The sequence below is a fragment of the Melanostigma gelatinosum genome (genome assembly GCF_949748355.1).
Source record: "Melanostigma gelatinosum genome assembly, chromosome: 17".
NCBI classification, from domain to species: Eukaryota; Metazoa; Chordata; class Actinopteri; order Perciformes; family Zoarcidae; genus Melanostigma; species Melanostigma gelatinosum.
In genome coordinates this window covers 17,401,484-17,415,274 of record NC_136650.1, presented here as the reverse complement: position 1 = coordinate 17,415,274, position 13,791 = coordinate 17,401,484, and the positions used below count along the sequence as shown (strand labels likewise).

The 13,791-nt window shown below is 43.4% G+C and overlaps 1 protein-coding gene across 2 annotated transcripts in view; it reads left to right on the top strand.

Moving 5' to 3' along the window:
• The first annotated feature begins 5,855 nt into the window (after nucleotides 1-5,855).
• The window catches only part of arid1ab (AT-rich interactive domain 1Ab), a 45,045-nt gene continuing 37,109 nt past the window's right edge, over nucleotides 5,856-13,791 (top strand). For both annotated transcript variants that reach the window (XM_079288733.1, XM_079288732.1), the window contains exon 1: nucleotides 5,856-6,941. In XM_079288733.1, the coding sequence (XP_079144859.1) occupies nucleotides 5,994-6,941 (948 nt within the window). In that variant the 5' untranslated portion in view covers nucleotides 5,856-5,993. The remainder of the gene's footprint in view (nucleotides 6,942-13,791) is intronic.

Here is a 13,791-nt window from a genome sequence, read left to right as displayed (position 1 = left end):
ATTTCATGTTTATATTAGCCTGCAAATTGCGTCTGTATTTACAATTTACTCGTATTATCATTGATTATATAATTTATTTTTATTCATGTCATTTTGAATCCATAAAAATCGCCTCATGCATATTGATGTTTTTGCAGCGCTCCGAGGAATGGCTTCGCAAATGAAAGCAAAATCGATGAAATTATGACAATTGCCACGACTGGGAACCAAACTATAGCTCGCTGACAGTTGGCAAGCTGACTTCAGTGCATGTTTCTTACTAGCGGGTTAGCCCTTAGCTTGACAGCTAGCGCCACCTGTTTTGCAAAGATTTAAGCAAGACTTTCCATATTTGTATGGTGTGACTGGCCCAAAAGATGTTAACAGAACTGATGAAACTATATTTAAAGATGTATTGCATCTCTTTCCCTTGGAGGACCACTATATTTTGGCCCTATACCTCGCAGCTGAAACGCGAAACAAGATGCTCTGTGTGATTTTGCAGGGATGGGACTGTTTGTCAGGCGAGGAGGAGCTCACATACTGGGCTCTGTGACCCACAATGGAGCAGTTCCCAGTGTGCTCGCAGTGATGAGCTCCCTCACTAGAAACGATTCCCAGCAGTTTCCTTTCATGCCCACTGAAAACAGAGTGAGCACTTCTCTGTCCTTGCAGGGTGGACACACACCACAGTCTCGGCTGCTCTTTACCTTGCCTGGCTTTGTTGAGATCGGGGTCCTTCCTTCGCTTGAACACACTGCGAGAAAATAGAGCGTTTGGAATTCAGCGCTGGTGCCTGTGTGACTGTGTGGACTTTATGAATTCAGAGATTTTCAAAAACAAATTATCAACACACGCACACACACACACACACACACACACACACACACACATGCACACACACAAAGGTAGATAGAAGTGCTCCAGTGTAACCTGAATATGTCCCATCTGATTTGATTTGAAAGCCTGTTTTTGGGGCATCGAGGTCCCCCAGTCTATTGTCACCGGAGGAGCAGAGAGGATTTCTCTGCCTGGCAGATAACAATACAAGGAGAGAGGAGCAACTGATTGAATGTCTGCTAAGCAGTTCAGGGTGAGCTGTGGCTCTTGAAAAGTTTGATCCCATTTGATCAAATCAGGTAAGAATAATGGCTGAAAGATTAATCTGAAATATGACCTTATAAGGCAGCGAAATAATTCCACAAGTGCTTTTTAATATCCTTTCATCTATCAAAGCTGTATGTTTGGATTAAACGTACGCTGCGGCCCTGACTGTGACGAGAGGCTGTGGTTATTTTTTGAAGGCCAATGTGAAACCGATTGTCCGCATTTATTAAGGAACCCAGGAGGAAACCACGTGGGGCTTTTTTTTAAATTTCTTTATTGCACATTCCTTATTCCTGCAGTGTTTACAACGTGGTGGGTGTGTGTTTGTCAGGTGTAAGTCTAAACGGCATGTTCCACACACGCACACACACAGCGTCTGGGAACGAGCCGGATGCCCATTGCACTTCGCAAAGTGGCACTTCCTTCCTCTACACACTCCAGACTATGCGTTGAACTGCTGCCTGGCAACCATCTGGACAGGACCCAACTGTGGTGATTGTGTGTGTGTGTGTGTGTGTGTGTGTGTGTGCCAGGACAACGTCACTGTGGGATTTGCCACTGATGTTTGGCCCAAGTATGCGTTAATGACAGACTCTTGACGGCCATAAATTCTCAGTGTGTATGTTATTGTCAGGTATGAGCTGTGTTTGGCTGTTGCACACGTGGGTGTGCATACCGTGTGTGTGTGTGCGCGTGTGTGTGTGTCTGAATTCAACTCCACTCTTGTCAGAGAATTCCACGCCACATTATTGGGTTGTCTTGGTGATTGCATGGCTCCATTCCCAGACTGGATCCCAAGGGATTCAAATGAAAAGAAAAACTCCTGAATGATCAGTCATCAGTTAACATGCTCAACAAGAGTGACACTTTCACTGTTCAAAGCGGAGATTAATTGAAGAAAGTTACTACATTAAAAATGCATATTTAAGAATATCAAAGGCATAGATAAATTAACAGAGATGGAATATTTTTGGCTTAGTTAAGTTAGTAAAATATTTATGGCCCTAGCTTGTCCACTGAAATGTTTTCATTCATAACTCTGTGACATGAATAATGACCTCCCCCCCCCCCCTAACGCTTTGCATCTTTAAAATTAAGTTTTTTCACCACGGCTCTCATTGTCCCCGTCTTTTTCTTCTCTTCAATATCAATTTAATAATGATTACAAGAGAAACGTTCTTCTGGACGAAGTCCAAGCTGCTACCTTGGTGACGGCCCGGGGGAAGCCTTTGGCATCGGTGCCGAAGGTGATGCATCACGGTCATCCTCGCAGGGAGGCGGCAGTGGGGCACAAGTAAACACTCTTAAATCATCATCCTGGGGGGGGGGGGGGGGGGGGGTCTCTCTCGCTCTCTGTGACTCTCAACACACACAATATCAACTGTCAGAGCAAGGAGCCAAATGTGAGTCCAGGCAGAATTTGTGCAACAATCTGGAAATAAATTCGGATTTTTTCCTTCTTCTTCTTTTGTTTGGATGATTCTCAACAAGACAAAAGACAGACACAGGGCACCATGTACTATGGGACCATGTGGGAAGTGTGACTCTTATGCTACATGAGCCAGACAAGATTATGACAAGAGAATTACAGTGAGAGGGTTTCATGGGAACTCTTTTCCATCATGTTACTGGGTGGTCACAGGTTACAGTGACGACACATGCAAAACAATTGTAGTATTGACTGTAAACTCCTCTAGCTACCCCTTTTTCTGATTCAGCTTCAGTATTTCAGAGTAAAAGGCTCTGCTTTCCAAGTCGTAATAATTACAACAACCACAGTATCCATACTAATTCTGCTTTAAGGAGGTCCTCTTTCTGGCTGTTGAGCTTGTCTGGACGCGCAGGATTGCATTTTAGAGCACACCATATCCTTGTAAAACAAGAATCGCATAAATAAATGCATGAAACTCTTAGCTGCACAGGAGGTCTTTAGCATCATGTTGTTGCTCTCCCACAGAGATGTAGCATATGATCTTGGTGCTTTTAAGTCACTTTGCAGCTGCACAGAGCCCTGCAGACAGCTGAACAACAGATACATATTTTTCAAGGTGAGCGCGCTGAAAATACAGCACATTTTTGAAAGCCATGTCTAAAATAAGACCCGGAGAAACTGAGTGTGGAAAGCAGATTGTAGTGCTGTGTTTAAAAAAAAAAGAAAAGAAGAAGAGAGACTGCACCCCTTGATAATAAACAGCAAGTTTATGCTAAAAAGAAAAAGAAGCTCCCTACCCCCTCCTCCCTTACAGCCTAGTCTCTGCGCTTTCTGCTACACGCACACACGCACACACAAATACACGTGCACGCACACGTACACACTCCTCCCATTTAGCCTATATAAGCAGACAGCAGCTGAGCTGACCCCCTCCACCCTGCATACTCTCCTTTAATAAACATACAAAAAGCTTGTATTTTGCAGCTTTCAAATACATGCGGGTATTTGTGTTGGTTTCTAAGTGAAAACTTAAAAGTAAAAGAGGATCTCTTTTTCCACAGACAGAGAGTGGAGCAGTGCGAGCAGAAAGCCCCGCATTATAGAGAGAAAGGGCTGAGCAGAGCAGAGAGCTGCTGCTTCCCATCCCCCACATTCACATAGCAAAGTTCTGCTGCTTTTGCAAGCGGCGATGCTGCCTTCACGTTCTCCACCCGAGGCTCGTAAACGCACAATGTCGCAGCAGCATTATCGTGCTTGGAAGTAATTACACGTCATGCTGAAATATAAGTCGGAATTTGATTTCTCAGCTTGTTTTCTCAATGTCTCTGTGTATCTCAGAGCTGCTTAGCTCAAATAAAGGCAGAAAATAGCAGATGATGAATATATTTTCTTCGAAAAGAAACAAATAGAAAATAATATTTCATGCACTCTCATTTGTCAAGAATTGGGTGCATATGCTGATGATGTATCACCACACAAGAGCCTCAATACTTTTGTATATTTTCATTAGAATATATTTTCACATGATCTTGTTTTGAATATATCAGTTGTGACTTATTCACTGCTCTACTTAATTCTACAATAATCCACATGTTTAAATGTGGATTACTACTACATTATTGTTTGCTGTACACTTAGTAGAACTATTAAGGGTTACTATTGTACCTCTATATCACTGTATCTAATGCCATTTGTGTGTTTTGATGTATGTCTCACAGAGCTTTCACACACGTGCTGCAACTAACTTTAACATATCACCTCACCGACAAACTGAGGCAGGCAGTGGTAGAAAAAAACCGTCATACTTTTTCCTGACACTGTTTTAATTTCATCCTGTGTTATGTGTCATTCGTTTCTGACTCAGGGCGTGATAGCAAAAGTTCCGACAGCACGCGAAAGCAGCACGAAAGGCTGCTGCTTCTGCTTGCTGCTGCTAGGAGAGCGCGAGGCAGGCAGAGAGCACGAAGAAAGGGGGTGGGGAGCGCGCGCGCGCGAGAGAGAGAGAGTGGTGGAGAGACATACTGTGTCTGTTCCTATTAATTGTATCGGGAGACTTTATGCTTTCTCCAAATCTCCTCGCGCTCTCGTGTGCTGCTTGTGAGATGTCGCTTTTAACAGACATGTGATGTGTTGGATTTCAGTGGCCTTATACACACTGTCACTTTTCCACCACCACTGTTTCTCTTTTTGTATCTTCACTTCCTGCTCTGTGACTGGCTCAGTCCATCCCCCATCCTTCTTCCCTTTCCACCCTCCCTCTCTCTCTCTGTCACACACACACACACACACACACACACACACACACACACACACACACACACACACACACACACACACACACACACACACACACACAGGTTGTGATTTCATGCTTTTCCTCCACTTTTCCTCCGCTGTACTGACTCCTCTCATTTGCTGTTGTCGACACATGGAAGCAGTCACTTCCCACCCATTAGCCCATTCTTAACAGAAGATGACACTAGCCTATTTTTCCTCTCCACTCCTTTAAACAAGCTAATCAGATAAAGTGCACAAATGAATGTAACACTTTAATACATTGTAACACTAACGCAGAGGAACACACACAGCTCGTGTGTTAAGCAGTAATCAGAACAGTTGTGACGTACACTTTAAGGTAGAATAGTATGGTAAAATGGACATTTGAATTGTTTAACACTATAAAACATTAGGCACAAAGTCTGGCATTTAGCAGTTTAGCAGCCTTGTATGTGAAAACGTGTGGCTATTTAAAACATGATTAAACTGAAGTTAAATATGTATTTTTACTTCTTAGGATATCTTACTAAGTGTATCCAAAAGCAAATTGCATCATGTAGTTGCATACAAGCATACATTATAGACACTATGCATGTGTTTTTTATATATGTATTCCCCTAAATGCAACACTTAATATAACAGTACTTTATATTAACAACAGGGCTTTTGTAGCTCAGTTTAAAGCGCATTAGACATACAATAATGTCTCTTCTTTGGGTTTAAACAATGTTGTTATTGGATAGTCCGGATCCAGTTTTCACCGTTACTCCGCTCCGGGTTTTCGTTTTCTCCCGACAGGTCGGTAAGATGGCTGTGTCTCGCGGAGCCTCGTGCTGGTTTGGTTGATTTCTAGCTCGCGATCTCGTTCTGTAACAGAAGCCCCCCCCTCCAACACACACATACACACACTTGTGTCGGCGAAAAAATTTCATTTCCCTGGCTCTGTATTTATATATTTTTTCTTTTCACAAACTTTCCCCTCTCTGTTTTAAGTTTTAAACGGAGTCGCGGTGGATTACCGGATACCGGTCCGGGCGGAGGGCAAAGGGGGGAATGAATCGGGACAGTACAGGGTACGTTGTTACAAGTATAATTGTATTTATATTCAATGGTTATTCGGAGTTTGATTGTGAGTGAGTCGCCGTGCTGAGAGCGAGCTAGAGAGAAAGAGTGGAGGAGCGAGAGAGAGAGCGATATCATGGCCGCTCAGGTCGCTAGCGTCGCCACTCTCAACACTAGCCCGCCATCCGAACTCAAAAAGCCGGATCGGGACCCGCAGGAGGAGTCGGTACTGGGAGAGAAACAGCATGAAAATAAGGAACCGGGACCTGACGGCGGATCTCCCGGCCAGAAGGAGCTGCAGGACGGGACCGATGCTGGTGGTGGTGGAGGAGGAGGAGGAGGAGGAGGGGATCCGGACATGAAGAACGGCAACGGGAATGTGCCCAGGGTAAATAATAATAATCAGAATGATTCAAGCGAAGGGAATAACCATCCCGGAATGGGACACCACCACCACCAGGGACCCTTTCCTCCACCTCCTTATGGTTACAACCAGCACTACAGCCGGGCCCCTTTTCATCAACATGGCGGACAACAAAGCCCTGGCATGGCAGCTGCATCGGGGCCGGGCATGATGGACCCGTACCCGAACCCCAATTCGCACGAGCACGGCTACCCGAACCACTATAACAACTACAGCCCGTTCCAGAACAGGACTTCTTCCTCTTCTTCTTCCTCTTCTTCTTCTTCTTCTTCTTACCAGGGCCAAGGATACGGGGCCATGAACGCCCCGCGTAACAACCAGCCCCCGGCGGCTGGGGGGCAGCCAGGCAAGCAGCAGCCAGCAGGAGGAACCACCGCTATGGCTGCCTCTTACAACAATCAGAGGTATAACGTGGGGACACAGCAACCCACGTCCACGCCGACTTTAAATCAGCTTTTGACGTCCCCGAGCTCCGCGAGGAGCTACCCGAATTACCCGCAAGGAGACTATAACAATCAGGAAGGGGCCGCCGGCAAGGGTGCAGGAGACATGGGCAGCAGTCAGTATGGTGGGGTCCATCCGGGTTGGCAACAACAAAGGGGCCACCACCAGCCTCCCATGAGCCCGGGAAACACTGGACAACCTCCCAGCAGAAACCAGGTAAACTCCACTTACTGCACGGACACACTTCGACTGAGTTAAACCCACCAAAATAGCTCAGAGAAAGCACAGTAGAGTTGCATATTGCGCTGGACCAGCCATTGTCTATGTAGCTAAGAAGCTCTAAAATGGCTGCCTCTCTCTCTCTTTCTCCCAATACCACCCCCCCTGCAAACAGTGTCTTTAGACAAGAGAAAGAACCCACATATTCTGTTAGAAGCAACTTCCCGAGTTGTTGGCATTAGTGTGTGAGTGTGTGTCCCTGCTGGGTAACAGGGACAGAGTTTGACTAAGTAGAGCAGGAGTTTGTGAGGAGAGAGAGTGTGTGTGTGTGTGTGTGTGTGTGTGTAGAGAGGAGATAAAGCGATATATCTTCGCAGTGCTTCTTCAGCCTCCTTGTAGATTTAAAGTGCTGTGTAAAGTTGTATGTTTCTGTGAGAGAACAGCTTCTTTTTTGGGTGTGTGTGTGTGTGTGTGTTGTGCTATCAAAGTTGTGTCAACAGCTGTCATTGCGATAAACAAGATGCAAGTGACCGCCGTTAAAATAGCATTTTGCATAATTATTAAGAAAATAGACCCCCTCTTATCGGTTAAAAAAAAGACAAGCGCCGCCGTTGTGTCACATTCCAGTGAACGGCAACAATTGCATCCGTGCTATAAGTGTTTACTCGGATCAAAAGTGTGATTGTGAGGAGTTTCTTCCTTCATTCATTGTGGTTCGGTTCTGCCCTTTCCCTCCCCCCCTCTGCCTCCATGTGCCGGCTTTGTAAACACACGGGCCCCGCTGGGTTTGGAAGTTGTGCAGATTGCCTTTTGCTTTGGGATTTGAATTATGGAGGTAAAAATCCTGCTGTCAGAGCCAGGAGACAGTTGGTCTTAGGTTGACATGCGAGCCGAGATCTGATTGGCTCCCCCATCCCTCTGCTCTCGGCCATTTATAATTGCATCTAATGGAAGGCTGCAGAAAAGAAACACACACAGCCCAGTTTATGTGTCCCTCCACCGTGTCGAGACAACATAGAGACACACGGTGTGTTTTATCCATTTTGAAAAAATATCCATTTATGTAATCTTAGAATGTATATATATTTTGTGTGTGTGCATAATCTTTGATGTTCTCCCATATCAACGGGAATACACACCAGAAGTATTTATTTCAGAATAAAAGCGTGCTGGTTGAGTCTATTTATAGCGTTTTGAGAACACATTTTGTTCAGTTCCACCCACTGCAGTAATTTGCATGATGACTGTACTCATGAAGCTCCACCATTGTTTTTATTTGAGCAGCTCTCTCGTACACTGAATCACATCTCTGCTGTCATTTTTTTTATTTTAGTTGCTGACTTCAGACATGCTCCCCAAGTTTCTTTCTCTTTCTTGGCTGTTTGTTTGGTACACTGTGTGCACCGCTCGTTCAAGTCGGCTGACTCTGGTACAGCACATAGAGTAGGTGTGGCCACGCAGCCTCGTTGTACGACCGTGTTCTCCACTGTTTCCAGATCAGGAGTTGCGGAGACTTGTGCGCGCTCTCTCCGGTGTCTCGTGGCCACGTGAGAGGGCTGGTCTGGCTACAGTTGTGTTTACAAGCAACCGAGGTGTCAGCAGAGTGTCACAGCTTCTTCTTCTTTCTTTTTTTTCCGGCAGGTTACAGTAGCTTACATGACAACTCTTTTATTTCTCTACCACGTTAGTGAGCTACACAACTTTATCACGTCTCCTCTGACCATATTTACGATTATCCCGGTAATGTTATTTTTCCCCGATCCACAGTAAAATATTGATATACATTGTTTTATTCCTGCAAATGGTACACGTGCATCGCTTTGCTACGAAAGACAGGTCCTCCTCATCAACGGACTGTTTATCTGGAGAAGTGACACCTCCACATGTTGCTGTAAACTCTGAGGTGCAACTTATTCACACATGTTGATTGCTGCTTCACAACAAAGTAAACGGTAGACTGTATGTGACAAGCGATTTCTTCAAAATAATAATTTACCAAAAGGGATGAGAAATGTCTTCTTCTGTGGTCCCGCTCACCGCTGTTTTGAGGAACGTTGGGTTTCTCTTTTTTTGTTTCAATTTGTCCCCTCCTGTCTGCAGAGAAGTGTCCACTCGGCTTTAATTTAGGTAAACCGGATAAATGGGCAGCATCTCGCTTTGCGCAGCTGAAGCTTCTATCTATTTTCACACGGTGGAGTGGATTTTATTTGACATCACTTCAGTCAATAATATGACTTATTATGCACTTCTTTTGGGACCACAGTTCAAGCCATGTTTTGTTTGGGACACTACTGAGATGACCACAAGTAGGACTGGGCAATACATCAGTATTATATTGTGATATGAGACTAGATATTGTCTTAGAGTATGGATATTGTAATCTGGCATACGTGTTGTCTTTTCCGGTCATTTTCTAAACTTACCAGACTGTGACCCTTACTCGTTATATCCACATTACTGATGATTATCTGTCAAAAGTCTCTTAGTGTCAATATTTATTTAACGCACCAATGGTCAACCCTACAATACCCATATTGAACCCTAACCCTAATCACACAGGTTATGGTCCTACGTGTTATTACTAAGGACTTGTTTTAATCATATAATTCATTTAATTAACATATTTTAGTTAACAAATGGGAGTCATTAGCTTATTAGAATCAGTTGAATAGAATAAGTTGCTCATATAATGTTTAGTTTGTTTCATTTCTTAACTGTCAGCTCTTGATGTGTACCAACAGTCATCTCACTGGATAAAGTACACAAACACGTGTGTAGTCTTAATCTTTACTTCTGGTAAACAATGACTACACGTGTCTTTTTTATTTCAGGCGTCAAACTAGAGTCAGCAGCTTTCTTATCTTTGCTGTAACGTCTAAATGTTGGAGAGAGTATTTAAATAACTCTGGGTATAACGCTCGCTGTAGATGACAGCTTGTGTCTCCAGTGCCGGTCCAGAGAACACATTACTTTAAATGGATATAATCCCGGACCTGGTACCGTGAGGTCAGGGCCTCTCTCTCGTGGACGGAACGCTGAAGGGAAAAGTTTCCACACTGTTGTCCTGCGTGTTTGATGTTTGACTGCAAACAGTGGAGAGACTCTGTCTGTGATGAGGGCTACCGGCCATATTTTAGCCGAGTTCATTAAACGCTCCGACTCTCCGTTCATTAACAGCGGCACGGTCTGCCTTTTTTTAAATTGGCGGATATATCGCCGGTAATCATTCGATGGATGGCTTTTATGGAGCCGTTCACCTGCCCGGGGCCACCTGCTGAAGATGGATTAATGGTGTTAATTGAGTGGTGGGCGAGGGCTAATATTATGCTTTTTTTTTTTTTACTATGCCTCGCTCACAAACAAATATCCTCTGACGTGGGTTGTTTTGGATGCTATAACGCCAGGTGTTTCCTCCGCCTCACGTATGAGAGCGAGCCATTAGGGATGCCCCCTCAGCGCCGCAACGCCGACTTTACAAATTGAGTTAGAATTAAATTATAATCGAAGACACTTTGGAAACATTTCTTTTGAGAAAGTCCCAACAGTTGAAAAACATCATGAAAAATGGCAAAAAAGCGACTGCTGCTAATAGACGCACCGCTGTTGATGTACAAGGGAAGCCCCGCTGCAAATTGGGGAAAGTAGCAAACAAATAAACACTTTCACGACAGCTTCACTGTGTCAAACAAGTAATATATGGAATACATTTAACAGCAAACACCGTGCCTGTCTCTGCATTGTTATTCAAAAGTAAAGCTAATTAAAGCATCGAACGGACCGTTGTGCTTTTATGTAACACACCAAAGCTTCGCTAACTTTGTCATTTTGAGGATATGCCGGACACTTTTTATGTGAGATCACACTGGGAATGTGTAGACTAGAAGCAAAGTCCTTCACACTAGAGTAGGACTTAAAAAAAATCTTTTTTTTTGCCGTGAGATTTGAAGTCATCACAAAGACAAAAGGTGTTCAAATATTAACAGACTATGAATTGACAACAAGAGCTGCAGTCAATGATTTATTTCAGTATTAACTGGTCCATAAATGTCTGACAACACGTTCTCACTGTCACAATATCGTAAAGTCTTTGAATGTCTTGTTTCGCCGACTAACAGTCCAAAGATATTTACTTTATTATCACACAAGTTAAAAAAGCAAGACATTATCAAAGTTAAGTAACTAGAATTAAAGGTTTTGTTTTTGTTTTGATTATATAAAGAAACAAGTTCATCAATTAATGAACGGAATAATCATTTCATCCCTCTGCACATCTTCTGTTTTTTTTTAAAATCAAATATGTAGATGTGATGCTTTTCCATGTCACGTGTGATGAAATGAGTTTATCTGCAACCATTGGTAGCTTGGTGATAGATTCATTCTTTAACGAATTAATTGTTGAGTTATTGTGAAAGCAAACGTGCTAAATATTTCCTGGTTCCAGTTCATCCGAATGTGAGGATTTGCTGTTTCTGTTTTCTATCAAGTTGTGGCGATAAGCCTTGTTTTTTCTCAATATTTATTGTCATTTCATAGATTAAACGATTAATCGAGGAAACAATCTGCAGAGCAGGCCCGATCTATCATGAATATAATCTTAAACTGCTGCTGTAGTTATTACGGTATTAAAGTTAGCCATTAAGACACAATACCAAACATCCACTGCCTTTAGAGAAAAGAGATTCAAACTATAACTGAAGACGGATACGGCTTGCGTCACTGGACAGTACGGTATCAACCTGCACACTAACACTAGAGAGTGACAGCTGGCTCTGATTCGCTCTTATTCAGTAGAAACAACGCACGTTTCCAAGAAAACATACGACACAACTTCCAGCTATGTGTGTGTGTGTGTGTGTGTGTGTGTGTGTGGGGGTGGGGGTGGGTGGGGGGGGGGGGGAAGAGGAAGAGGAAGCCCGACCATTCAAAAAGGAAGTTCACTCTCAGCTCTTTAGTCTGCACTGCTGAGTAATGATTCTCCACAGGCCACATGGACAGCATGCTGCCTCCCGGCAACTGTGTGTGTGTGTGTGTGTGAGTGTGAGAGAGAGAGAGAAACGGTGTCAGTGATACCCAGGGGGGGGGGGTGTTTTTGTGAATGATCTTCGTCTGCCCCTGACAGCTGTGTGTATTTGTGTATAAAGTGCAGCAGTTACTTGGTAGTCATTGCGAGTTTGTGTGTGTGTGTGTGCCGCTGCCTCAGAAGCCCCTCTGACCTGCTCTTACTCCACGTGTCACCAGCAATCCGTCTTTCTTCTGTAGCATCGCTCCCGCTGACAGCCACAGACAGTGACTACGTTTACATGCACGATAATATTATCTATATATAGATATATCTCTATATATAGAGCTATATCTATATGGATAATAAATGCTGTTTACGTGACCCTCGCACACTACAGGAGCAACGTGCCTGCAGTTGAAAAAGGAAGAAAATTAAAGTTTTGAGATGCACGTCATGGGGACGTTTTACGTTAATCGGGGTCTGTTGTTTCGCCGTCTGTAGCATCATTCATGAGACCCCCTTAATTATTCCTATGAATGTTTGTTACAGAGGCCATCAGAAGAAAAAGAGCAACAGAGTGAAAACGCCGGCCGCCGTGCAAAATGCTGATAAATGTTGACTGAACGCCTCCGGGTTTTTATTGACTTCCACAAACTACAGCAAGTCGCTGCATCCAGCCAATGTGTGGTTGGTGAAATATTCGGTTTAATGACCGAGAAAGTTGATTTACATCCCCGGCGGTGAGAATTATTTATCAGAATAAACTGCAATGCCGAGTGTTAGTGTTGTACATTGAAAGAAAATAACACGGAGAGAAAAACAAGTTCCTCCGCGGACAAATGTCAAAGTTGGGCCATTGCATCAGGGCACGCTGGCATGTAAAGGTATTCATTTATTTTGACATTTACCTTCTAAAATGCTCCAGATTAGCATAGTAATATCCTTCACCGAGCCTGTGTGGGACTACAGACTTCATTTCCATGATGTATGGTGTGTGTGTGTGTGTTTTATGGAATAAAGTGGTTAACCTTTAAATTGGTGCAGTTGTTGATGCTACAGGGTAGAGAATGATGCGTCCTCCCAGCTCTCATACAGCTCTCACCTTTGCTCTCTGTGAGGGAGGGGGGCAAAGACTCATATAGGTCTGTTGTTGTGGATTGTGCCCTCTAGTCCCAGCCTAATGTGCTTTTCACTGTTTCAGGCTAATCAAACCAAACCTGTGGAGTGCGTTTAGATCCAGCATGAGCTGGTTAAAAATCAAACGTGTGCAGACTGAAGTCATCTTTGCAAAGCGATGGTGGATCAAAACTCACATCTTGATTCCAGTGCTGATCTCTCCACCAGTAGAATAGGAAAACGGTCTCTATTTGGCCGAAACGGTTAATAAATATATGGATTCATTGATTTAACAGTAAATAAATTCATACACATGTTTAGTTGTTTGAACTAGTGTTGGGACGCATTAATTCAAATATCTTCGTGAATATCATTGTTAACTGAATCACGACTTCAGTAATATGTTGATCAGTTGATTGATAAACAAGTAATTGGCTCCTATTTTGCTAATTGGTCAATTGTTTTAGTCTGTTTGTTCTCTGGTTCCAGCTTCTCAAATGTTTTTCTTGTTCTTCACTGATAAACTAAATATTGTGTTTTCGGATTGTTGGATGAAGAACAAAACAAGCTATTTGAATGTGTCCATTTCAGCTTTTAGGAGAATATTTTATGGATCTTTGAATTGACAAAACGATGGAAGGATTAATCGATGAAGACAATAATCAGTTTGCGCCCCTGGAATTGTTCAATCAACAGAAAATCAATATGTAAAGATATTTTTAACTTCAT